The sequence below is a fragment of the Melitaea cinxia genome, chromosome 7 (genome assembly GCF_905220565.1).
Source record: "Melitaea cinxia chromosome 7, ilMelCinx1.1, whole genome shotgun sequence".
Lineage (NCBI taxonomy): Eukaryota > Metazoa > Arthropoda > Insecta > Lepidoptera > Nymphalidae > Melitaea > Melitaea cinxia.
The window spans coordinates 1,614,422-1,641,663 of record NC_059400.1 but is presented as its reverse complement, the minus strand read 5'-3'; the positions used below and the strand labels follow the sequence as shown (position 1 = coordinate 1,641,663).

At 32.2% G+C, this 27,242-nt stretch overlaps 1 protein-coding gene across 1 annotated transcript in view; it reads left to right on the top strand.

Annotated features, from left to right (window-relative positions):
• Positions 1–605: 605 nt before the first annotated feature.
• The window catches only part of LOC123655076, a 46,478-nt gene continuing 19,841 nt past the window's right edge, over positions 606–27,242 (top strand). The window contains exon 1 of the mRNA XM_045590914.1: positions 606–756. Within this exon, the coding sequence (XP_045446870.1) occupies positions 606–756 (151 nt within the window). The remainder of the gene's footprint in view (positions 757–27,242) is intronic.

Here is a 27,242-nt window from a genome sequence, read left to right as displayed (position 1 = left end):
CTTCTGAGTTATATCTAAAAATGCGTCCTTAATTGACTTCAACTATATTTATGATGTAGAATTTTTTTTTACTTGTCGATATAAATTCAAGTCGTTTTTTTGTTTATGAACAAATACAGTTATTAGTATCACTAGGCTGTGTCGCTCGGTTTTTAAATTATAGCCTTCTCGGTATGTAGACTATTTTATGCAACATGTTACTAATTTTGTACTAAAACACAGTTTATATATTATTTTTCAAAAGAGTAACTGCGGAGTTTCTTGCCGATTCTTCTCTGCAGAATCTACATTCCGAATCGGTGGTAGCTTTACTTCTACAAATATAAAAATTGATTTTTAAAGTTTTAATTTGTAAAATGACGATTCGAAAGTGCTCTTGGAGCCTATTTGAATAACGCTGTTTGTGATTTTGATTTTGATTGAACATAAAAATATTTTTTCACGATTTTTCATTTCGAAACAGTAGTTCCTGAGACTGACACATTCTAATAAACAAACAATTCATCTTTATAATATAAGTATAGATGTATTATAGAACAATAAACTACAGATGACCGTTACTTCATACAGCGCACCCATAGCCGTGGCGGCGCGGTGATGTCGGCATGGAGGTGGTCGCGCTGGTGCTGTGCGCGCTGGTGGTGAGCGCCGCGCCCAACGCGACCCACCGCCGCGACGCGCACGAGCCCGTCGCCTTGGAGGAGGAGGACGACCACATCCTCGACTACTACGATGAGAACAAGATCAACATATCCGGTCAGTCCTGAGCCCTTTCATATAATACTCATTGACAATGAGATATTCATTTATGGCGACATTTACAGACTTTAGTATGATGACAATAACGACAAATATAATGACAATAACGACAAATATAATATGATCAAGCGAGGAAGAAAACAGCTTTTGCTGCACCAAAGAATTCGTCACAATATAAAAAATATATCAAAATATTTTTTTTTAATAAAATCAATGCTACTTAAAAATTTCAAAGAGATTATTCTTTGATCCATGTTCATTTTCATTGTAAACATCCAAATAAAATTTTCAATTCCATTCTGAAATTAAATTCCGTGCATATACATTAAGATTTATATAGAGATTCTAAGCCTTATATTCGAATGATTAAGATGTAAAAATACTTATGCGGTAACATCACCATGACAATCCTTCTGAACATCCAATTATAGTGACAAAATTGTTAGTTGTAATCGCCCTAAAGCTGTTTATACTGTTGTGAAACATTTTTATGATGCCAATTTTGATCGTATTTGGCATTTACGTTCGATTTACCGACGCTATAGTCTAAATAAAGGTCTACGATCTAAGTAGTAGTTTCTCAAAAAGTAAGCCTAAAATTGAACAGTACGATGAACGAAATACAAAAATTTGAACTGAAAACAGAAGGCCCGTGTAGTGCTCTGTAAAAAATGGAATTGTCGAAACTCATTTTTTTTTTTCATATAAATCCAGTTTAAAATAAATCGAAAAATCGCTGCAGCTTATTTTCGCAGAGTAAAGTCTCTCGTTACTTAACTAAAAGGGCGTTTAAAATTACTGTATTACACTTAAAAAGTCAGAAGTTACGAAAAATTTAATTAGTAAAATTTTAACGAAACTTTGTAATAGCAGAACTTTAAAGTAGCTTGTTTTAATGTTCTCGTAAAAGGTTGTATTGAATTTTAAACTTTTTACTTTTTAAATTTTCACGCTTCATATGATTGTGATCGAAGTTGCCACAACTGCAAAACGGTAAAATTTTACGTCAGAGAGCGCATGATACATGCAATGCTATAATTAGCTATAAATATTTTAGGTATATTTAATGGAGTAGATATATAGACGGATACAAGCAAAATACACTAAATTAAACTACATACTATTTGCAATAAGGTTTTATATTTCAATCGGGTATTTTATTTATGCCAAACTAAAAATCAATTTTGCGCCTACTGCTACTAAACTATTTGACTCTGTCTCTCTTTCTGAAAATGAAACGTGATTGTGTTATGTGGTTTAATTTAGTGCCTCTCGTTTGTATTCGCCATTTATAAATTCTGTTTTGTTCTCATTGTAACAAAGGCTACAACTTCTATTGCGGATATAGATTAGGCCTTAGTTACTAGTACGTTAGTCACTCTGCTCTTCTGCGGATTGACAGAGAATTTCAAACTATACGGAATTATTTGGCCCATCATTATATGATTGCTGAAAAATATAATAATAATCTCAAACATAAAATATATGTTACGTTATGATACGTGGATAAATAACATACTTCGAAGAAACCTTCACATTTTTATTTGTAAAAGTCGTGTTTCACCTATTTCTATTATATAAATAAGCACTTTTTCTGTGTGCAATTATTTTTCTTAGGTGCTCTGAGGTAAATCTCTTCAAGAAATGCTTTTAAAGTTGATTTCTTTTGACAAACATCCAAGTATATTTCTCTAATATTCTTTAATAAATATACTTATCTTTAACCAAGATACGATGGCATAAAACTTACGTCTTAATTTTGATATCGACGATTTTGTTACTTAAGTGTGAGATTGTAATTTTGGTCACTTGACGGACAGGAGTGAAATAAGTTGACATTGAGCCTTAAGCTCGACAAACACATTTCGTCATGTTTGTCTAGGAATATTATTCATTTATTTATTTATTTATGCTTTATTGCAAACTTACAAGAACATTAAAAATAAGAGAGAGAAAAAACATACTGAATAAAGTGCAAAGGCGGTCTTATCACTGATAGTGATTTTTTTCGTCTATAGAGGAAACATTTGTAACATATAATAATAAATAATACTAGCTGACCCCGCAAACGTTGTTTTGCCATAATACAAAATTTTAAATATTTTTCTCAATTTGATCGCAGCACCAACTGTCGGGACAAACTGAAATTAAAATAGAATAATATTTAATATTTGATTCTGCGATGGTTGCGCAGTCTACCGGATCCAATGTAAAACATTCCAAAATTAACAACTACTTATAAATGAAAAATTAGTTAAATAAACATTTCCCAGTGGGCCAAATTGTGAATCTAAACCATTCCTCGAATCCCCTTGAACTCACACAACAAATTTCATCAAAATCCGTCCAGCCGTCTAGGAGGAGTTCAGCGACATACACCCGCACACAAGAAATAGATATATAAAGATATTAATTGAAACTATAAAAGCCTATCTATATTAATTAATATATGAATGTCATAATAGTGAGTATTAGTTTTACCTTAAGTTATGAATTAATAACTAAACTTTCAAAAAACAAAAATCTTGTTTCACTTACGAAACAATGCTAATATAGAAGTGTGTGAGAATTGATGGATGTTAGTAATAATATCCAGACGGACAGGCGTTTCTTACTGTTCACGATCACTGAACCATTCCATTCGTGCATTTGCGTCGACCGTCGATGTTTGTCGTGATATGAGCGCTTGTGCTTGTATGTTGTGTGTACCGGCATAGCAGTGAAACCTGGTAGGGGCAGTCGAGTGTGAGACGTTTATTTACTGAAAAAAGACGAATTGTGCGATCTAATCCGTTGCATATCAGTTGTTATACATTTTAATGTTTCAATACTACCAATATTAGCTTTTGTACAAAATTTATCTACTAAATTGTTTTGCACTGGCCTATAACAAAGATGTATTGAGTAAATTGTGAGCAATCTGGCTGGCTAACCTAACATTAAAAGCATAAAATCGCGCTAGCAATGTGCAATTCCCGTCAGATAAGACATAAATGTCCCATTATAAAATTCGAATTGGGTAATTTAATGTACCTACGTAAAAGCCACTGTTACATTTAACATTATATATTTTTTTAATCTTGTTTGCATTTCTTGTTTTTTTTTTATTAAACATGATATAGAAATAGGCCATTTAAATGTAGATTTTATTCCATGTGATGGAACTCAATAAATTTAGTGCTGTGATAACGTTCGACAGTCCACTGATGTTATAATTTTTCAGACAAGTACATATTTTAAATTGTCAATATTTTACTTACCTACCACATACAAAAAAGTTTCATAATTAAAACGACTACAATATTTTTTTATTTAAACAATAAATATGCCTAAGTACACTGAACATAGAATACTGAACAATAACAACAAAACCCGAATCATTGTCGATAATCAAATCTAAATTGAAAGTAAAACTCAATTGTGAATTGATGACTTAAAAAATAGAGCAAAAAATTCAATCAAATCGAAAAATTCTAACTATTTGCCGTCTGTATTCACGTACCGTAACAATTCTTCTATTTGTATGTATTCGATAAAATTAAGGGCAGTTTGGTAGCTATGCAATCAATATGAGAATTTGGCTGGCGGCCATCTGGCATACAAACAAACCTTCAATTTCTTCTTATGAAAACACCAATATCAATTGTACATACAAAGTCATTCAAGCGTCTTGTAGTCAAAACAAATCGATATCGATCATCATTTATACATATTCCAATATCATTTGCACTAAACTATTTTTTATACCAAAAAAGTGGCAAACAATCAAAGGGTCTGTCTGATGGTTAGCGAATTCTGTAACTGGATTGCAAGCGCATTCTAACCTTAACCCCCTTAACTTACTCACCACATGAACTAGCCCGTTGGCGCAGTTTGTAATGGCCCTGCTTTCTAATCTCGGGTTGCAGGTTCGATTCCTGTCTGAATCTGGGTGTAATATAATTTATTTATTTATTTATTTGCACAAAAATCCACAGCTACATTTAACGTTTCTTAAAGCAATTAAATACAAATATTTATATTTATATTTATATGTATTGTTTCTATGTATGTTTATCAAAAAAAAAATAGTTATAACAGTCGGCTGTTACATGTAACACAAGCATTAAGTTGCTTACCATAGGAACAGCCGAGCGTGTGTGTATGCTATATGATATTTATTTATTTATTTATTTTGAACAGAACACTACTTGAAAACAATATTATTAAGTGGTCTTGGGTAAGATTAAGATACTTTCTCAGTCAGGTAACTAAAAATCAGATTTTTCTACGGTGACCTCAGTTGAAGGTCTGAACTGAACCTGACTAAAAATATCACCCTCATATGTAGTGGTTTCATAATGCTATTTAATTTCTTACTATTCTTATCGCTAGTATCCTGTATCGTTACTAGAGTCATAACATTACTAGAGTCAGACCTTTGAAAGAATAAATACTCACTTAACGTTTTGCTAGAAGATCAAAGTATCATTGTATTACAGATGTGTGCACAGTGTTGTGCTAGTAGTAAACATACAATAAACATTCTCTAGAACCATGTTTTAGTGCTGCGTCAAAACTTAATCTTAATATCCTTTGATATCTTTGAACTAATGTATTATTTGAAATCAAAGCCTGTTTCAATGTGTAGCACTTGAGAATTGTTAGCGCGTATGTAAACCAAAATTCTTTAACACCTTAAGGAGAATATAACTTGCTGAGATTAACTGATTTTTACTAAGGTAGGGCATGGCAGATAATTCTGCTCGAAACCTAGAGCAACCCGACTGGGAAAGTACCTCGACCTTACAGAAGATCACAGCTAAACAACGCGACTCTCTTCAAGCAATGTTGTGTTCCTGTGGTGAGTAGGGTGACCAAGTTCCTTTGGAGGATTGGCAGTAGGGTCGGCGCTTGCGATTCTTGTGATAGTGTCTATATACGGTAGTCGCTTACCATCAAGTAAGCTGTATGCTTGTGCCGACCTAGTTGTATAAAAAAAATTCATCTCGTGATTCACCTCATCAGCACTATGGAAGCGAATATTCGTTTCACAGAGTATAATAAGTAAAAAGATAATTTGCTATATGTATGATAAGCTTAGTAGATTTATTTCCAAATTCTTTAACAGAAGAAGAAAGGTTTAGGTACTCATTGTGTTTGCAGATTAGATCTTCTCATCTTACATTTATGTAATGAGATTTTTAATCAGAGTTCTCGTGTCCAAAAATGTCCATAAAATTATTCTGCGCCAAGAAGCCACAAAACTTGAATATTATAAGCAGTAAGTCGACTAATATTAAATTTTATGGAGACTTATCTGTGACCTTCATTTAGCTCCGCCTAAATCTATTGTTTTAAACAATATGTATAGGTGAGCTGTTATTCGTAATTTCTATAATACATTGTTGCCTAAGTATTCGTGGCTTATAAGAAAAGGCTTTCGAAAATGGGAAGCTTCTTGTGAATGTTAAGTTCTATAGATAATTGAATTTGGTTTGGGCCTGAAAATATTTGATTTATATGGTATGAATATTAAAAAAAATAATCAATTATTTTCTTGTTTCCAATTTTTGCAGCAACATTATTTATGTTACTGAAGCTAAATTCATCTATATAAACAAAAAAATGCAAATTAACAAAACATATTTTTAACCCACTACAAAAAAAAACTTTTTTTATGTATGTTCGCGGATAGCTTCGTTGTTTGTGGCACCGATTTTAATGATCCTTTTTTTGTTGGAAAGTAGATATCCCAAGGGTGGTACTTTGAGGAGACTAGGATCTGATGATGGCATCCTGAGAACTCGAGGTTAACCTTCAAAAATCGTAGTGGCGACTAGTGTGTTTGTTAATTTTGTTCGTCTACTTACGTTGTATTACTTGTCGACGTAATTGAAGTTGATTTTTTTCGTTTACGTGCAAACACAATTACTTAGTTGAATAAAATTTATGTATAAAACTATAAACTTTAAACTACTATATAAGTACTAAGGATATAGTTTTTTTAAAGATCCTTATGAATAAATAAAAATATATATATAGCTATACCAGGTGGCTGCTACCCATAACACAAGCATTAAGTTGCTATATAGTTATGTCGTTAATATAAAACTAAAAATATATCTCAACCTTGTACCTATCTAAAGTTATTATATCCGGGAATCAAACATAAAAATAAAGATTTTTTTTCAAAATCTCTAAAGAGCCTATGACAGATTGATACTGGAAGTTTCACTCAACTCTCTAAGTTTACGTTGCCATAAAATCCTTCTCCTACATGGAAAACGCGGCCAGTGTCCAGCAGTGGGAAGGTACAAGCTGAAACATGATCGCTTTCGTGATATAATTCTAAAGCAGGATTTTCTTTCACGAAAGAAGCATATTAACTTTCCGTATTAACTGTTCGTTTCAAACGAAAATAACACAAACCACGAACCCATTATTAGTTTTTACTAAGAAGTTTAAAACTTGATATTTGAGAAGTCTCTACTTGATACTGACCTGCCCTTGGAAGCCTCGAAGCCAAGGAAACTTTAACTTTCCCTTAACTACTCTTCACTTCATGTTGCAAAGAAAACTTTAAGATAGAAAATATTTCTGTTACACGATAAGTACACTATCTCAAATTTAAGTCTTTGGGTTTATAAGTAAAAAGAACAATAATATTATTTCTATCTAGACTAGTTTTGTATAAATTATTTATTAGGACTATAATGTTTTCTTCATACGTAATCTTTTAGAAATCTTAAACTGTTATATAAACCAATCGACTACTCGGGTTTAAGGTATAATAGAAAAGTAATGAAAAAATATAGCACAGGCGGCTGCTATAATAATAATAAATACTCTTTATTGTACCCCACAAAGACACATTACAAAAAAAAGTGATACATACAAAGAAAGATGTACAAAGGCGATCTTATCGCTAAGAGCAATTTCTTCCAGACAACCTATGGACATAGGACATGGCGTAGAAAAAAAAAGCGGTATGAAAGTGTACAAACAGTTGATAAAGAATTGGCATATAGTTAACAAGCAATATGATATTAAAAGGAGTAAACATACATACATACAAACATAATAAACATACACATACACATAAACAAATACATATATACATATAAACTACTTAAACAAAATACTACATAATGTTAACATTAGTATCTTCCAAACATGTTTAGTTGAAAGCATGAGATCTTTAAAATATACTTGATTGAAAATCAATATCAAATTAGATCTTAACAAGATAAATATATGTATATATATATATATATATATATATATATATATATATATATATATATATATAAGGTTTTTTAGTATATATATATAGTTATTATATTATATATATATATATATATACATAATATAATAACTAAAAATATTATTAAAAGGAGTCCCTTTAGACAAAGTTTCGAAGATACTGGCAGCGTTCCCATAAATATCATTAGCATCTACATAATATATTATGGAGATGCTAATGATATTTATGAGGTATTTAGTGACAAAAAATGCGCCTTTAGATATATTTTAAAAGAAGATAGAGATTGAGCTTGTCTTATAGAGAGTGGAAGAGAGTTCCAAATTTGTACAGCTTTAACAGAAAAGGAGTTTGAATAAAAGCGATGCTATTTATATCCCTAACATATAACCCAGAGGCCAACCCAAGTTAGTTAATGATCCATGCCTGTGATGTTTTTAGCCCCATGATGACGAATTATGGTACATATGGACATATACGCAAGTTTGATTTGTTGTTAGTATCTATAAATGGAAATTCATATAGTTTCTACTAACTCGTCTAATTACACGATTAATTAAATCACCATAATGAACAAATAATCATTATTAGTGTCCTCAATATAAATCTATTACTTTCTTATCACTTACAGTTATAATGGTATTCCTACAAAGAAAAGTTTTCTTACAGATATTAAAAATGGCTTCATAATTGAGTATACTGGATTTGTACCATTTTATACCATTATTTTTTTTTTTATTTAGAAGAAAAGGAACGTAGCTGGGTATGAGGGAAAGAAATAAATAAAGTGTGTGCTCGCCCCTCTCTTGCACCATTCACCTCGCCCGATCACACTTTTCGTAACGCTCTCGTCACGCGTTCACCAGCTTACACCCCAAGTCAATTGTGCGTAAAAAAGTTTTACTTCTCGACATCGACGTCCAAATATTTCAACAGACTGTAAATACTAGAACAAAAAAGTATTTAACAAAGGAGGTAACATTTTGACAACATGACACCTTAGCCTTGAGTATTGGAACCTATCTGTATGACCGAGAGGTAGATTAATCTATGTAAATAAAAATGAATGTTGCTAAGCGCATAACTCGAGAATGGCTCGACCAATTCGACTAATTTATTTTATTGTATGTTCCTTAAGGTCCACTAAAGGTTTTAATACTAAAAAAAATACAAAAAAAAATGTTACCATTAACTTTTTAAAGAACAAAGTCTGTCCGGGCAGCTAGTGTTATATAAAAGTATGTAATATGTTCTATGTATTGTAAACAAATACATTATTCACATAACCTTAATCCCGAGCCCCGATAACAAAATTAATAGGTTACTGTAACGCAAGGAAGTATACCGAGCGAGTGATAAGACCCTGCCCACGGCTTGCCCCGGTTACAAATCGCTTTGAAAAATTGCCATCGGCGAACTGTTTTAAAATAGCTTTTTTTGCCTTTCTGGACGCCTTTGAAAGAAATCTCTTTACTTATTGCAATTTGTATTTGTGTGAGTGAACTTAAGAAATTTAAAAAGTCTTGATCTCACGTTAAACATTTTATTGTTTGATATATTTTCATATAAATAAGAAAATGAAATTTGAAAGAAATAAGCAAAATAAATAGGAGAAAATAGCTAAGATTTTTTTTGCGGTGTTTTCAAAGTACTGACAAGAGGAATACAAGGAAGCAAAGGATAAGGTCAAGGACTTTCGGCTCGACCTTTCCAAATAATCGTTCTAACGTCACGGTGGTAAGATTTTCATTAAGCCTACTGTTCGGTCTGTCGGGTCACGATTGCAGGTTCGATACTTGCAGAGTGAATTCTTTTATTTTATAAAATATTCGTTTCTGGTCCTAGGTCTGGTGCCCGTCATGGTACATTAAGTCTTTATTCACAGTTATAATAAATAGATCCAATTCCGATTCAGCCTGTAGCCTTCCACTGCTGATAGGACTGTTTCTTCGTTATGAGAAGAATTGGAGCTTAATCAACCACGCTGTTCCACTGCGCGTTGGCTGGCATATAATGTCTAATGATTGCTCTCACGTATTTATGATAACAACCGGAACCGACCGCTTAACATGCTCTCCGAAGCATGGTGGGGAGACACAAAATCATAATTGGAGGATAGACGTCCAAGCCGGAAATAAATATTTGTAAACACAAATATCTATCGTCCCAAACGCTACCTGTGTGTTATCCCCGATACGACACACGCACCATTACATCAGAGTGGTTGCAATTATTAACAAATAGGTATTTAATAATAATTGCAACCGGCGATTTCGTAATAATAATCAATACTTACAAAAAACTTTAAATATATCTTTTTCATTTGAAACTATCCGTCAACTCCCACAAGATCATGAAAATCGAATAATAATGATGTAAATGTAACAATAATAATTTTAAAAATAAAAGGCACTAACATTTTATAACAAAATAGAATGAGTTTACACAAACACTACATAAATAAAAAATTAGAGAGAAGTTTAAGCTTTGAATTCAACCTAAAAGGGGACGTTGCTAAAATACGGGGCTCCGTAACAAATGTTTGTAGTGTAAGTAATTTGAAACAATTTGCTGGATTATTGTCAAGTAAACAGCAAGCTACCTTACGAGCGTACGTAACGTAATGCTAAATATTAGTATTCTTTGGATTGGTCTTTAGAACAATTCTTTTATATTTAACTCAAACTTTGAAACAAAAATTTAATGTTGCACACATCATCCCCAAACAGGATTTATTTTGAAATATGTGAAAAGTGAACAGATAATTAATCTCAATCGGAATTCATGTTTTCGTGTATTTTATATATTGTTTTAGAACATTACAATCCTCTTCAGAGTCATTTTACTACCAAAGAATACAAACACTTAAACACAGTTAGTATTTTAGAATCATATTACAATGTTATGTCTTTATGTAATATGAAGAACTAAAAGAATGCACCTAAAAGGCTTTGTTATATGAAATACTTTGCTCACTGCACTCGGCCTCGGTGTTGCGCCTCGCGAGAGATAAAGTTCTTCGCACTTCTGACACTGTTTTTAAAAGACTGGAACAGAATTAGTGTAATATTTAATAGTGTGAGAATATATTTACGTAATCTTATAAAATTAAATAAGAAAATCAAGGAGATGCTTGCATATTTGTATACATTTTATTACTTTAAATGTAGATAGAAGAAAGTTAACGATTCCCACAGTTAAGTTCATTACTTAACAAAATTACCAAATCATGACGTTCACTATTACAACTTCAACTTTGATTTTTTTTATATATTTGTAAAACGACTTTTAAATCCAAACAAAACACAGGAAATAGAATTAATAATATAAAAAATGAAAATGAGCTCAAATTTGTTGTGAAATTAGAACAGGCATCAGCCGACAACTATGTATTAGGGTTCATAAAAAAAACCGTCAGCGTGGAACCACGTCCCAGGTTACTAGGCAGTCACAGCTGTAGTTATTGATAAATCATCTGTGGTATTAATATAATTATAATGCATGTTTAACAAAAGGTACGGGCATTTTGAGCCCGTGTTGTTTACTAAATTGAAACAAACACGTAAACCACATTTTTTTAAATAAATATGTAAAATTACTTTCCACCAAAGTGTCTGCTCTATGGGCAATTTTGTTACACTTCTATTTTAGACTCGAGTTCGGATATAAATAACTGAAATATTCCATAAAATATATATCACGTCCCCTTAAGATGATACATGCGTTCTACCAAGAATTTCATTAGCTACTCCAATTACTCCTAGTTCCCAAGCCTTAACTGTATGAAATGATATATATATTTTTTTTATTTAAAATAGTTTTCACTAAAATATAAATGATTACAGGATAAGGTTAGTAGTGTCAATTTTTATAGATCTATGAATCATTTTTACAGTAAGGTTGCAACACAAACAGTTTATATGTGCACAGATAAAATAAAAAAAGTGTTGATATTTTAATTCCGATATTTAACTACTATTTATTCTTAAATTTGTGAATTAAAATCGATTTTTAAAAGCACAATGACAAATCAGTTGCAGCTAAAATAGCATCATGCCCTGGAATTGTCCATTAATTGGAGTTGAAAATACAAATAAATACCCCATCATTAGATGGAGATCTCTCTGCCTTCAAAATAGAGAGGATGAAGTTACTACCTTCACCACTTCCGGTTGTTTGAAAAAACGTAAAATATAAAAAACACAGAATAGGAACGAACGATGTAGAAGTACAATTCGAAAGTCCTATCGAATCTTAAAAAGCTCACGCATAAAACCAATAGCTAGTAGATTCAAAAACATTAATTTGTACGTATATGATACAGTTTATACACATTAGGACGTCTATGAATATGATCATCATTTTGGTGTAATATTAGTAATAATTGAAACGAATACCAATACCATCAGATCAACTCTGTTGAACTCTGATTAAATTTTCGTATAAATATAAACTTCGATAAGGTCATAATAAATATCATTACTAAAATATATATATAGATTGTAATTTTATATTATTTCGTAACGTCTCAAGTTTCCAAAAAAAAAACAGAAAAGTAAATCTATACAAATAAATAAAATTGGAGAGTCTATTTGTAATATTAAAATAACCGCTTTTTACTAAATGTATATAAACATATACCAAAATAACATTTTTTTACAATTTTTGTCTGTCTGTCTGTCTGTTTGCTCCGGCTAATCTCTGAGACGACTGAGCCGATTTTAACAAGACTTTCACTGGCAGATAGCTGATATAGTAAGGAGTAACTTAGGCTACTTTTATTTCAGAAATTTACTTATTTTATAACTCTGTGAACTGAACATTTAATTGACTTTAATTGAAAGACAGGTAAGTTGAATTAAGTAAGCAAAATTAAAGCAATAGTTATCTTCTCAATCAACATTTGAATCAAATTCTTAACAATAACTCAAACTACCACAAGTCTTCTAATTGCCACATGATGATTAATTAATCTTCGCTCTCTTTTGTACTCTGACTCACTTTGTGACATTGTACGATACAAGTCCGTTCTTTATTCATCCTTATTTCATTCCTATTTTACTGAATCTATTTAATAGGAGACTGCAGTTTACTCTATTCGATTACCATCAGGCTAACATCAGCGGTTTGCCTAATCTTTACCTGACTATTTATATGTAGGTAGGGATGGCCAAAATCGGCTTAAGATCTCGGATCATCGATATTTTCATATACGAGTATACGTACATATGTAGTATAAAGGTCATAATCGAAATTACAATTGTTCGAAGTTTAATATGAAGACTATATAAACTCAAGCAAGTTATGCTCATAATAGTTAAGCATATTAAACTTCGACACCTCAATTGATTGTTAGGTTAGTGCTGTTCTTTATTTAAAAATATTACAAAAAAATTACACTGCAGTTTATAAAAGATTTAAACGATTTTTTTTTTCATAAATCAACATCCACGCCTAGATAAATATTAAAAAACTAATCTAACCTTTTAAATAATGTTTAAATGACTGTCAATAATAATTAGGTCAAAAAATATTACGACAATCGAATAACATTGAAAGACGAGAACAACATTAACCTTAAAGCCATTCAATACGATTTGCTTCCGAGCACAAACGCCGAAATCAGGAAATGCGCTCACTAGAAAGAAATGAAAGATCGTTGAGTGAATTTTAAATTTGAACGGTATAACTCTTCTGTTGGTGAATCGAAAAGTTTACTTTGAATAACAATAATTCTGGTAACCCGTTTTTTTCCAAAATACAATGCTAATGCAAAGCATTTCAACGTTGACTTTTGTTAAAGGTCCAATTTAAATTTAATTGGTTTGAAAATGAAATCCGACTTTAGATCGCAGTGACCTCTTTGGATGTATTATAATGAAATCGGCAACTGTCGTTTTACCCAAGTGATGAATTTGTATTCACAGCTTTTTAAATTATTTCATTCATTTCTGTTCTTGACTTTCTCATAGGCGGAAATGTTGCAAAAATAAATCCTCTAAATATTCATAACTTGAATATTTACAGCAGTTAAATGATTAATAAAAATACGCGTTGGCGCGTCGATCATACCACTAGGTATTGCGATTGCGGTAGCAGGTTCGTATAACGGAAAAATTAAGTTATAGTATTAATAAATAATATAAGGAAATTAACAATCACTGTCGTGTAGTAGATTTTACGTGATGCCGAAACAAATTCACAGATAGACACTTAATATATATATTGCTTTTATAAAATTATTCATTTTTCTAAACTTCTTTCATGTGCAAACAGCGACCGATAACATCTGTATTATCATTATTACAATAGTATAAAACAAAGTCGTTTTCCGCTGTCTCTATGCTTAGATTTTTAAAACTACGCAACGGATTTTGATACGGTTTTCTTTAGTAAATAGAATGATTCCAGAAGAAGGTTTATAAGTATAATAAATGCATAATATAGTAGATTGCATGTATATTAGAAGCATTAAATTTCACACAAACTTCCTTATCAAATGGAATATAAATCGTCCACTTATCAACTAATCTGCTACATACACATTCCAAAAGTCATACTTTATGTACAGATAAAATTTCACGAGAAATAATTAATTATCTTCAAATGTTACCTACGTATTAACATATTAAATATGACACTTCAAGTCTTCAGCCATATATTCGTTGACTTCTTGCAGACCGTAAATTGAGTTCCGTTGGCGTGGACTAATTGCGACCGACCCAACTCGACGCTGATCAATAGACGTGAAACTAGAACGTTGTCAAAGGACAAGAACCATTGAATTAGTTAATGCTGTGGTGGTAATGGAGACATTAAGTTCGTTATATTTTACCAGAAACTATATAATACATGGAGTACTTTACAGTCATAATCTTTGGCTTCTTCTTAATGATTTATCCGAAGTAGGAATTATAACCGAATTACAACAAAGTGATTAAAAGTTGTGTTTTTAAAAGACAATTGAAATCGTGCTTAGTAAATGTGTTTATCTAAAGAATTTTTTGTAACTGAAAGATAAGACCAAGTGAATTAAACTTCTGATTTAAAGAGATAATCGTGCTAGAACCAATAAGTCCCATTTTCGCGAAATGACACACATACAACCAAACAAACGCCTAGATCACGACTAACATTTCTATGATCTACACAAATAATTGACGCGTGCTGGGAACGAACCGCCAAGACCAAGCTCATCAGCCGGCTATGACCACAATCTCAAAGTTATTTTTCTAAGTGACCGAAAGAAAATTAGTTTAATTTTAAAAATTAGCTTAACAAAACTACGCCCTAAAAATCTGTTGATCATAGGAAATAACAGAGTGTTTTTCCACTATCTTTATCATTACAACCAGAATATTATTTGAATTTTTTTCCATTCATTTAAGATAACATGACACATTGTTTGTTTGTTATTTTATTTTTTAAATTAAAATTAAAGTGAATTTGTGTGTTTTAAAAATAACATCGTCTATTTTTAATATATTATTTTATTTTTAATACTTACGCACGTTTGCTAACATCGTTGCTTATTTTAAGTAAGAATGGTAAAAAGTTTAAATATTCGGGTTTTTCATTACAGATAATATAATTTTTTTTAAATCCCATTCTTGATAGCTGTCAAAAAGGATGAAGATCCGCCAATTTTTAAACAAGTATTGTTGAGTGTTTTATCGTTTCACCATTTCGTCCAAGAATGAAATTGGGGATCAAGAAGTGACGTAAAAATTTAATTATTCGAAGCTAGGTGTGTAGTGTTTATTTCCCAGAAAATATTGTTATTTTTGAAGTTAATTGAAGTTATACCTGAATATAAAAAAATTCGGTAAGATTTTGATTAAGCATAAAAGCGCGTTTAATTGTATTTTTTTTTTGCTTAGGTGTACTTTATTGCACTCTGGTTAACTTACGACAGGGAAACAGCACTTTTTAAGAACAGCGGGTTATTTAGGCGTCTTCTATAAATATCTAAAGCTCTTCCTCAATCAAACTGCACCAGATTTCGGGATATAACAACAGTTTGCGGACATATTTTTGTACGTAAAGCTGAACAATCTTCAGCGTTTTGAACTATTCAAAAACCGGCGACAGTACTATGAACCTTAATTTTCATTTTTGATTTTTATTTTAAATATTTTATTCGATAATAAATAAAATAAAACATGGATATGTGGAGTTGGAAGTATTGTTCCGCAAATCATTTTAACCTGACAGTAAACGCACCGATGCTCACGATAACGAGAATTTGAAATAAATTGGAATTAACAATGTTAGTTTATTGATTGAGACTTTTACTATTTAGATATATTTTTTTATATCTGAAATATAATGTGCAAATATTTAATTTTAATTTATTTACTGGAAATTTGATTGTGGTGAAGATAATAATTAATCACATAGTATATGACTGTTATAACAGTGATAGTACCAGTTAATCAGTGTAAAGTAGCTGCACTTTTTAGTTTTTTACGATGCGTATACAAAAACCCTTTTTCAGCAAAAAAATGAGTGCTTTTCTTTTTGATGGCTCTCACTTTCAACTCCTAACTTGAAACCTTTTTCAGGCTTCTCCATAGAAACAAATGTTAATGATACCAATCAAATAACCAACCTGTCTATTTTACCAGCAATTTTCATGCAAATAAATGGATTGGCAAAACACAATCACTGCCTTTACTAATCGATTTTATGTGTATGTCACCTGATATTATTAACATTATTTTCAAGAATAACAATATAAGACAAAGAAGTTTTTTTTAATATAACAGGTCGGCAAACAAGCGTATGGCTCACCCGATAGTAAGCGATTACCGTAGCTTATAAACGCCTGCACTACCAGAAGCATCGCAAGCGCATTGCCAACCCTATCCCCAATCCCCAAGAAGCTCTGTCTAAATCTTTTTAAAATATAGGAAATGTCTATCTTCTATTTTTATCTGACATTTTTCAACAACGCTTTTATAACATTCGATAACAAAGAACATAATACATAAAAATTTACTGTATTTTAAAAACTTTCAAAAACGCCTGTTTAAATAAAATAGCTATTAATCATTAGGATAGAAGTAGCATGTATTATTTTTAACATTGACATCCCATAGTAAAGCCCAGACTTGTTTTTCTTTTTAATATATTTAGTTAGATTTTATAATGGTTTGTTAAACTTGTCTGTAACTTTTGTGTTAAAACATTTAAAAACTGAATCATCATTATCATTACAGCCTATACCGTCCACTGCTGGACATAGGCCTCCACAAGTTTACACCAAAAATAACGTGAACTCATGTGTTTTGCCCATAGTCACCACGCTGGGCAGGCGGGTTGGTGACCGCAGTACTGGCTTTGTCGCACCGAAGACGCTGCTGCCCGTCTTCGGCCTGTGTATTTCAAAGCCAGCAGTTGGATGGTTATCCCGCCATCGGTCGGCTTTTTAAGTTCCAAGGTGGTAGCGGAACTGTGTTATCCCTTAGTCGCCTCTTACGACACCCACGGGAAGAGAGGGGGTGGCTAAATTCTTTAGTGCCGTAGCCACACAGCACAAAAACTGAATACTAAATACTAAATTAAAAAAAAAAAAACTAAATAATCAATATTGTTTCATTCTTAAAGTTTAAACATATTTTATGCGTACAACAAAAGTACAATAAATAAGAAAAAAATATATGAATTTCGTTTAAATAAGTTTGTATCCTAACCAAAACAAACTGCGCGTAAATTTGCAAGCTGTAATTGCTAAATTATATCACAAATCTGGTATTTACTCAATATAATTATGCATAAATATAAAATATTTGAATTGCTGGTAATATCAATTAGTAAAATTAATTAATTTTCGTCGTCACAATAGCTTCCGCGGTGATTCGGTAATGCGTTAAATGTGTACCTCCGCACATAAACCGCTAATATAAGTCTAAGTATAATTAAGAGAAATATTACAATATACGTATGGTATGCAACACAAGCTAGCTTTAAGTGTTTCTAATTTATCATTTTAATAAAGGGCACGCTATCGGTCGCAGCTTCGATCCCCACTCATGACAAATAAATGTTTAAATACCATAATATTTTTTTATTGTCTGGACGCTTGCGTTTGTTTTGTTTTTCGATACTTTTGCAAATTATTTCTTTCTTATAATGAAACTTTTTCGAATTTATTAAGTTTTATAGATGCCCGATGTTTCGGATACTTTACAGCAGTGTTTCCCAAAGTGGGCGATAACGCCCCCTTGTGGGCGCTGCACTACCAAGAGACCTAGAAAAAAAAATGGTGGCGTTGTGTAGAGGCTTGGGGAGTGATTTGTCATTTAATCTATAAGGACTCGCTACTACCACTTGTAAACGTCAACTAATATTCATTAAAAAATTGCTCAAAGGGGCACTATAAAATAATTTATTCTCTTAGTGGGCAGTAGACAAAGTAAGTTTTGGAATCCCTGCTTTACTGCAACAATGGTCACGGGAGGACTCTATTTCTTTTCTTCTATCTTCATTTTTATATGTAAATAAAAAAGATACGATTACAAGTTTTTGACATAAGCATTAGAAAAAATACTTAATTCAAAAAATAACATAAACAACCCAAACTTTATTACACAGTTTTTCAAGCTTTACTGTGTTTCTTTTCTTCATAATCAGCTTAACACCTCTTCTTATACCAACCACTTTTTAACTGAGATAGGGTACAGCAGAAAATTTCCTGCTAAAAATATGAAGCAGAGTACCGTACCTTAAAGAAGATCACAGCTAAATAATACTGTTTTCAAACATTGATGTGTTCCGGACCCCCTGGAATTGGGGATAGGATCGGCAAAGCGCTTGTTATGCTTCTGGTGTTACAGACGTCTATAAGCTACGGTAATCGCTTACCATCAGGTGAACCTTACCTACGCTTGTTTACCGATATGGTTATATTAAAAAATAAACCACAGATGCACAGAGCACGCCAAATATTTCTTTAGCCTATCCACTCAAATGATAACTGCTCTAACACGGATTGACACCAATATTTAAGGACTTCCTTTTACAATTTAAAACATAATTGTGTTTGCTCGCAAACGAAAAAAAAACCGACTTCAATTACATCGACGAGTAATACAACGTAGATCGACGAAAAAATAGTCAAGTAACTACGCGGTATCAAAGATTACTCAAAAAGTAGTTATCAGACCTCAATAAAATTTATATGTGACCACATGACAAACATCATCTTTCGATTAAATTAAAAATTATTAAAATCGGTACACCCAGTAAAAAGTTATTGTGGATTTTCAAGAATTTCCCTCGATTTTTCTGGGATCCCATCATCAGATCCTCGTTTCCTTATCATGTTACTAAACTAGGGATATCTTCTTTCCAACAAAAAAAGAATTATCAAAATCGGTACACCCAGTAAAAAGTTATCGTGGATTTTCAAGAGTTTCCCTCGATTTCTCTGGGATTCCATCATCAGATCCTGGTTTCCTTATCATAGTACTAAACTAGGGATATCTCCTTTCTAACAAAAAAAGAATTATCAAAATCGGTACATCCAATAGAAAGTTGTGCGGTATAATACAACGTAGGTCGACGAAAAAAGCGTCAAGTAAAAACGCATTATTAGATATAACTCGAAAAGTAGTTGTTAGATTTCAAATAAATTTAAATGGGACCAATTGACACACACCACCTTTCGATTAAAAAAAAAATTGTCGAAATCGGTCCACACGGACAAAAGTTCTGATGTAACATACATAAAAAAAATACAGTCGAATTGAGAACCTCCTCCTTTTTTGGAAGTCTGTTAAAAACGTAAGCGATTTTTACCTTAACCCTTAATCAGAATTATTGATCAATTTGAGGCTATTATAGTATATTAGTTTCAGTTATTAAAACAATTTCTATTATTTACCATCCAAAATTGACGTTCAAAAACAAACTAATTTGATTAAAGTCATTATCTTACCTTGACTTAATAAGCTTATAAATAATCTTTAATTCAATTAAAAATTTATTTTATCTAGTTGGAATAGTTGCGTGAGTTGAAAGGTAATGATAGAAAGTGTCATTTTACTCTAACATATTTTTGAGAAATTGTATATACATATATCCTAAATGCTACCAATAATGCTGTGACCGCTTTGATGCGTTTACCGCTTAGACTCCTAAACAACGGTACAAATATTTGTTTCCAGTCTGGGCGTCTCTCTGTGTCCGTATGGTATTCCACACCGTGCCTAAGAGAACAAGTAAAACTGCCGGTCCGGTTGTTATCGTACATACCTTACACATAATAGGGAATATATCCACCGACCTTCAGTACAGCAGCGTGATGGATTAAGCTCGATACTTCTCATACATGATAAAGACGGAACATCTGACAGTAGGATGTTACTAGCTAAATCAATTAATCACAAATTGTTTTGGGAATTAAACAAATTATAAGTCATTTGAACGAAAAATAGTAAGGGGTATAGCTAGTCATCTAGGAAAACATACCTATGTACTAAGTTTTAAGTACATATTGCGCTTACTAAATAAATCGGTTTAAGGCATAATAACAACTTCATCTTTAAATATTGAGTTTTATATCAAAGACGTGCACAAGACTGCGACCTTACCCGCAAATCGATTGGACGCTCGAGTGCTTCTGCGACATTGGAATTTTCTGCCCATGTTTCTACTGCTTATCTATGAGTTAGTATCGCTTTAATGGATGTTTGAGTTAAGTTCGTTTTAAAAACATTTTTACAATGACCTATCTCTCCATTACGAGGGCTATCCTTATTAATAATGTCTATTTATTTACAATTCTTCCTTTATGTTAGAATTTTGCGTTCGCTTGGTAAACTGTAAGATGAAATAACAATGTAATAAGATTATTTAGATATTTCACATTCATTATAACATTTGGTTTTCGCGATCCCGGCATTCCACCAACCCGCAATGAAGCAACATGGTGGATAAAGCACCGATCCTTGTTCTAGATGGAGAAAGAGGCCTATCTATGCCCAGTAGTGGGATATTACAGGCTAAATCGTGATCATTTCTTTTTAACAATCAAAATAGATTAGTAATTCACGCTACACTAAAATTATTATATAATTAAATTCTCTGACAGTATATAATATTATATTTAAAACTCGCTAAGAGACGGGACATTTATTATACACGATTAATCGAAGCTTTCATTGAAATCCGTCAGTGATCAATACATACAATAAAAATGTAACGGATCGCTGTCTGTACATGGAAGATATATGAGAAAAAATATTACTGGGACTTTTATCAACGCAAATAGTAACCAAAACAATGATTGTTAGAATTTTTGTCTATTTGTCTGTTTATCTGTGCGTTTGTATACGCTAATCTCTAAGGCTTACCCGATTTAGATGTGGTTGACTTATATATTGTGGCGAGCTTCACTTAACATTTAGTGTTTGTTTCATTTCAATCGGTTCATAAATAAAAGAGTTATGCCAATTTAAAGAATCACGTTGAACATGTAAATACTCGAAACGCGGACAACGTCGCAGGCACTGCTAGTATGTAAGTATATACATATTCACGCACGATTTATTCTTATTGTGATTTATTTTCGCTTCTCTTCTGATTGATGGATATTTCCGATTCTAAGAGTAATGTTTCATCCTTGCTTATCTATAATATAAAAATGAGTCGCTGAATGTGTTGCTAAGCGCAAAACTCGAGAACGGTTGGACCGATTTCGCTAATTCTTTATTTTAAATATTCCTTGAAGTACGAGAATGGTTCTTACGGAGAGAAAAACTTTAAAAAAAAATTTAAATTTCCTGAAAACGTCTAAAAACAACACTTTTCTATACTCCCATACAAAAGATTTGTGATAATACTTAAAAGTCACTGTTAGGCGATACGAAGTTCGCCGGGTCAGCTAGTTAAACATAAACAAAAATTCAAATAAGTTGCCTAACCAGAATAGCTAAGTCAAATATGGAAATAAATTCACTGACCTTATAACTTAATAACTTTTTCTACAAAACTATTTATTTTCTCGATCATTTTTCTCGTTATAAATCAAAGATTTTTCACACTTCAGACCACCGCTTCCGTTTCCAGACATAAATTTCAAACCACTTCCGACTAAATTTACGATGCTTCCTGCAATTGGACGGTTTTATCTTTAATAACAATGTTGGCAGATATATTTCTACAATGAATAACGATCGCTATCAGGTATTTGTGATAATAATCGAGAACGATAGCTTTACGTGCTCTCCGAGGCACGGTCGAGTAACACACAAGCACACACATCCAAACTTAAAGGAAATATTTGTGCAAATACAAATATTCAACCCGAGCGGGAATCGAAGCCGCAAACCACCGGCGTTGAGGCGCCTTTACACGCTACTACATTTTTTTTTATGTCACTAGGTCGGCAAACAAGCGTACGGCTCACCTGATGGTAAGCGATTACCGTAGTTTATAGACACCTGCAACACCAGAAGCATCGCAAGCGCGTTGCCGACCCAATCCCCAATCCCTCCAGGAGCTCTGGCCACTAACCAACAGGAACACAATACTGCTTGAAAACAGTATTATTTTGCTGTGATACATAACATCAGAGCCGTTGATACGAGTACACTATGCCTTATGTAATTAACTTCTTAATTGATACAATATTAGCGTGTTTAAGCATGAATTCAATAAATTATTTCCAGTTTACGAGTTATTTGTTAAACTCTCATGTTTTGGCTTTGTAAACATTAAGAGTACATCTATAAGAATTAACTTTCATCCCCAGAAGACGCTCGTAATCAAGAGCGTAGTAGGAACCTTTGATATCAAGAAATTAATTTTTAACTTTTAATTGAGTTTAGCCTTTGTGAAAATGTATTTAGTTTCCATTGATATCAGAAGCGTATTGTCCTGATTAAAAATTAACGTATTAAATTTATTGTGTGCTTTTAAACCATATCTTAAAATGCGTCAAAGATTTTGTTTCATAACAAAGTGATATCTTTTTATATAAATAAATAAAGAAATAAATAAATGCTTCACGCTCAACGACCCCAGTAGGATTTTTTCCTGTGTCGGTCAGTTCACGCTCAGACCACGACAAACATCTATATGGATAATATAGACAACCGGCGCCGGTGCAACAACCAGTGTTGTGACCACTGCCCCAACGCGTCGTCAATATATAAATATTACAATATATAAATATATATCCATATAACATTAAGGTAGTAAATGTCAACTGTATATTGTCAATAACATTGTGTATATTGCGGCTTACGGTCTGAAGAAAAACTTACAAATAATGTTCCTTCCGTATTTTCTTTAGGACATTCATTTTGTCAAATCTCGAACAAAGGAAATATTTGTAAATTGACTTTGTTAACGTAGCATAGGAATTAACTGAAACTATAACTGCGTATCATCTTCGTTTGTTTGCTGTTTCACGTCTTTAGCCATCGTCTCATCAATCCTTCAATCGTGGACTGAACATGACTTTTTAATTTATTTATTTTTTTTTAGCTGTATATAACTACTTTATTTATTCTTAATAGCAATTGAGTTAATACTTAACGAGAAAGTTATTTCATAATATAAACATGCGTATTCCAAATTTTTTACTTTTTATGCCCATTAGCGAAATCGCTAAATCGTAGGCTAATATCACTTAATTCCTAATTACATTGAAAATTTAAATATATCAGTGCGTTCAATAGTCTCCACATTTTTTATTTGAAATCAAATGCGTTAATTATTTTTGGATTTGTCATGACAATACAGGAAATAGTATTTTAGCAAATCTTAACGTTAAGGTGTTAAAATCTTAAAGCATTTGACTAATGCAGCTTATAAGCGGTTCTATAGAATAATATCAAAATGTTCAAAAAAATCGTTGTCAAAAGATCACTAAGCTGAGTTTCGCAGAGAATGCAATAAAGATAACAAACTTGAATTCGCTAAATTTCTCTTCCGTTCTCATTTCTGATCTATCATGACAAAGATTCAAGTGTCGAAATCCAAGCACGATGAATATGTTTATTCAGTTATTTGGTTTTAAAAATAGTACAAACATGCACGTACGATTGAAAAGCATGAAAGAGATGTTTGTTGCAGTAGAGATTACGACCCAATAATAATTTTAAAGATAATATTAGTAGAAAGAAATCGCAGAAATCAACATATGCGCTAAGACAATGAGCTGAAACTTACTGCGGGACCCAAATGGAGGAGAGTTGCTCAGGACAGGAAGCCAGTGGTGGAGGCCTTTGCCAAAAGGCACACTGAGTTGAGAGACATCCTATAGCCAAACGAATCAAACAAACCAAACACAAAGATTAATCTCACCCAGTTTACCAGGCTAAATAAATAAATAATAGTAGAAAGAAATATCGTATGAAGATTACAAATTTTTATTATTAGTAATAAGAAATCTTTAGCGAAAACTGCATTAATGAAGAACAGTATAAATCTCTCGTTTATATTTTCATTATTTTTATTTTTTACATCGCGATGCAGATTCGTTAATCAAGAAATTAAATTGGAAATTTACGCAGCCTGAAATAATTAAACCTCGTCCGCGACCGTTAATATATATCAATTTAATTGAATCGTAAAAACCTTCGCGACGACTGTGTAATTTAATAAAGCTTTCGCCCATTTTCAAGGTATCGTTTTTGTTTTGTAACATAAGCTGTCATACGCATTGATGTTATAATCTAACAATTCTATCTTAACGCTTGTGTGTAATCTTTTCGATGTAATCTATCTATATAAATAAAAATGAATGTTGGTTAGCGCATAACTGGCTCGACCAATTCGGCTAATTAATTTTTTGGAATGTTCCTTAAGGCCCACGGAAGGTTTTAATACTAAAAAATAAAATAAAAAATATATTATTCACTTTTGACAGAACGAAGTCTGTCCGGACAGCAGCAGTAATTAATAAAAATCCCTTAGTTTTTTTTTTATTCATCACAACAAAATTTTACATATCAGTTCTATGTTTGAAGGTTTAAACATGAACTCAAAAGAGTTTTTCCGTAAGCCCGGAAACGAAAAGTTGTGTAAGCCTATTCTACTATAAAAAAAAGAAAGTTTAACGGCAGGAATTTTTTTAAATTGGTGTATACAATGTGGTTACGTGGGATTGTGGTTAGTTAAAAATGTATGGTCCGGGTGGCCGCTCACACAATTAAATTACAACCTATACATTGTACTAAGTATTCTGTTATTATAATTGTGGTATATAATATTATAATCACGAATCAGAGACACTAAATCATTAGATAATGATATAATTTAACACTTTCTTTAGGAAATACCTTACAAAGGATAACTCACAATACACACACAAACAAATTAATGTAACTTAAGATAACCTCCATAAGTATCTCATCAACCTATCACAGTCCACTGCTGGTGTCTCCATTTTCGCCAAAAATATAACAAGAACCTGATTTTTTATCGTCACAAACAAATAAAAAAGCGTGTGTGCTTTAGACCACACGACTGAAGTAAGACTTCTTTAGCAATAGGCCTGCACAATAGGCCTGCACTGTGTCTTAGATATACGAAACTTGCTATGAAAGAAAAAGAGAAAGAGAATGTGTGCTTGCACCTCTCTTTTGCTCAATTTGCTTCGCCCAATCACAATTTTCGTAACGCTCACATCACGCATTCACCAGCTTACTCCCCAAGGCAAGCGGACGTATAGAAGTTTTACTTCAAAAAGTATTATTTTTTATGTAGGTATAGACAAAGACATAAATAAAACTTCACTAGAGCACAAACGCAAAGGTCAGTAAAAGTATAAATTCTCGATACTCTCTGAATAATTCTAAATTCAAATGTAGATATAAAAAGTACGGGAAAATGGTGTCCTCACGAGCGGAACTTCCGACACTCGCTTCCGCTTACCTCGCTTCCTTCGCTTTGTTCCACGGTCTACCAATATGGTATTACGTTTATATCTAGCAATGTACACTTAGTTGCATTAAGTCTTACTTTAAAATAAACAGCTATCTTAAACAAATTGTATTTTCTCCCTATTTATGTCTTTCGTGATGATATGATCTCCACTGATGACAAACTAGTGATTGTTTTCTAATGTTTACTCGAATCCTCAGATCGCGGGAGTCCTTCCGTTACTATAATTGCTATAAAGTATGCGAAACGTTGGGCATTCTGAGCTATAAGGATTGGGGGTAAGGGGTAATTAATAACATATATGGCAAAACAACGTTTGCGGGGTCAGCTAATAATATTATAAATGTGAATCTAAGTTTGTTTGTAACGCTTTCACGCGAAAACTACTTAACCGATCATCACGAAACTTTATCCACATATTCTTAGAGGTACTAGAAGTAACATAGAATACTTTTTATTTCAAAAAAATTCAATGGGAGCGAAGCCGCGAGTAAAAGCTAGTTATTGTACATAGCTGATATAACTACCAGCAAAAACTACCAGCAGGAAATAAAACAAGTTCTAAGTTAAAGTCCGTATGATTACGCCAATACTTTGTACAAATAATTTTGACTGTCTAATAAACAATTCCTTAAAGGATCTGTCTATATATAAATTCTGTCCGCCATTACAAATTACATGGCAAATATTATTTGAAATTCAATACAAGTGGCTAACGATACTCAATTTTGATTGCCTGATTGAAAATCGATACGAATTTTCAGCGTAGGTTTATTTATTTGGAGGTGGAATGTTTTTTTTTTTCAAGTATGTAGGTACTAGTACTGCAATTTACTATAGTGTCAATTGAAAGAACCATAATTATTTTTTGCTGTTATGAAATTTGTAAAAGGTATTTATTGTATATTTAAGTAAAGAGACATTTCTTATACAAATAACCTTCTAATGAGTGTTCTAATTTATCAACTTGTTGTGAGTTCACGTGAAATGTTTCAAATAAAGTTAAATTTTTTTAAAGTGTTCCCCGAGTGTGGAGACCTACAAAAACTATTATCCGCTTAATAATTAATAATAATATTAATAATATCCGCTCGGAAATGGAGTTCGCGACAGCCAGAGGTAATAACAAATAGAAAATTTCCATTCGTAAAACTTAGTATTTCGAGTTCATTAAAATCCATACTCCTAAACAAGGAATGCGTTAATAAAACGATCAATACTAATGATAATTTAATAAAACAATTATCAACTTTGTAAGCAACTGTACTGTAATCAATTGATACCAAATAAAGCGAGTCGTGGTTGTCTCTTTATGGTATAAAAAGGCGTCAATGAGACACAT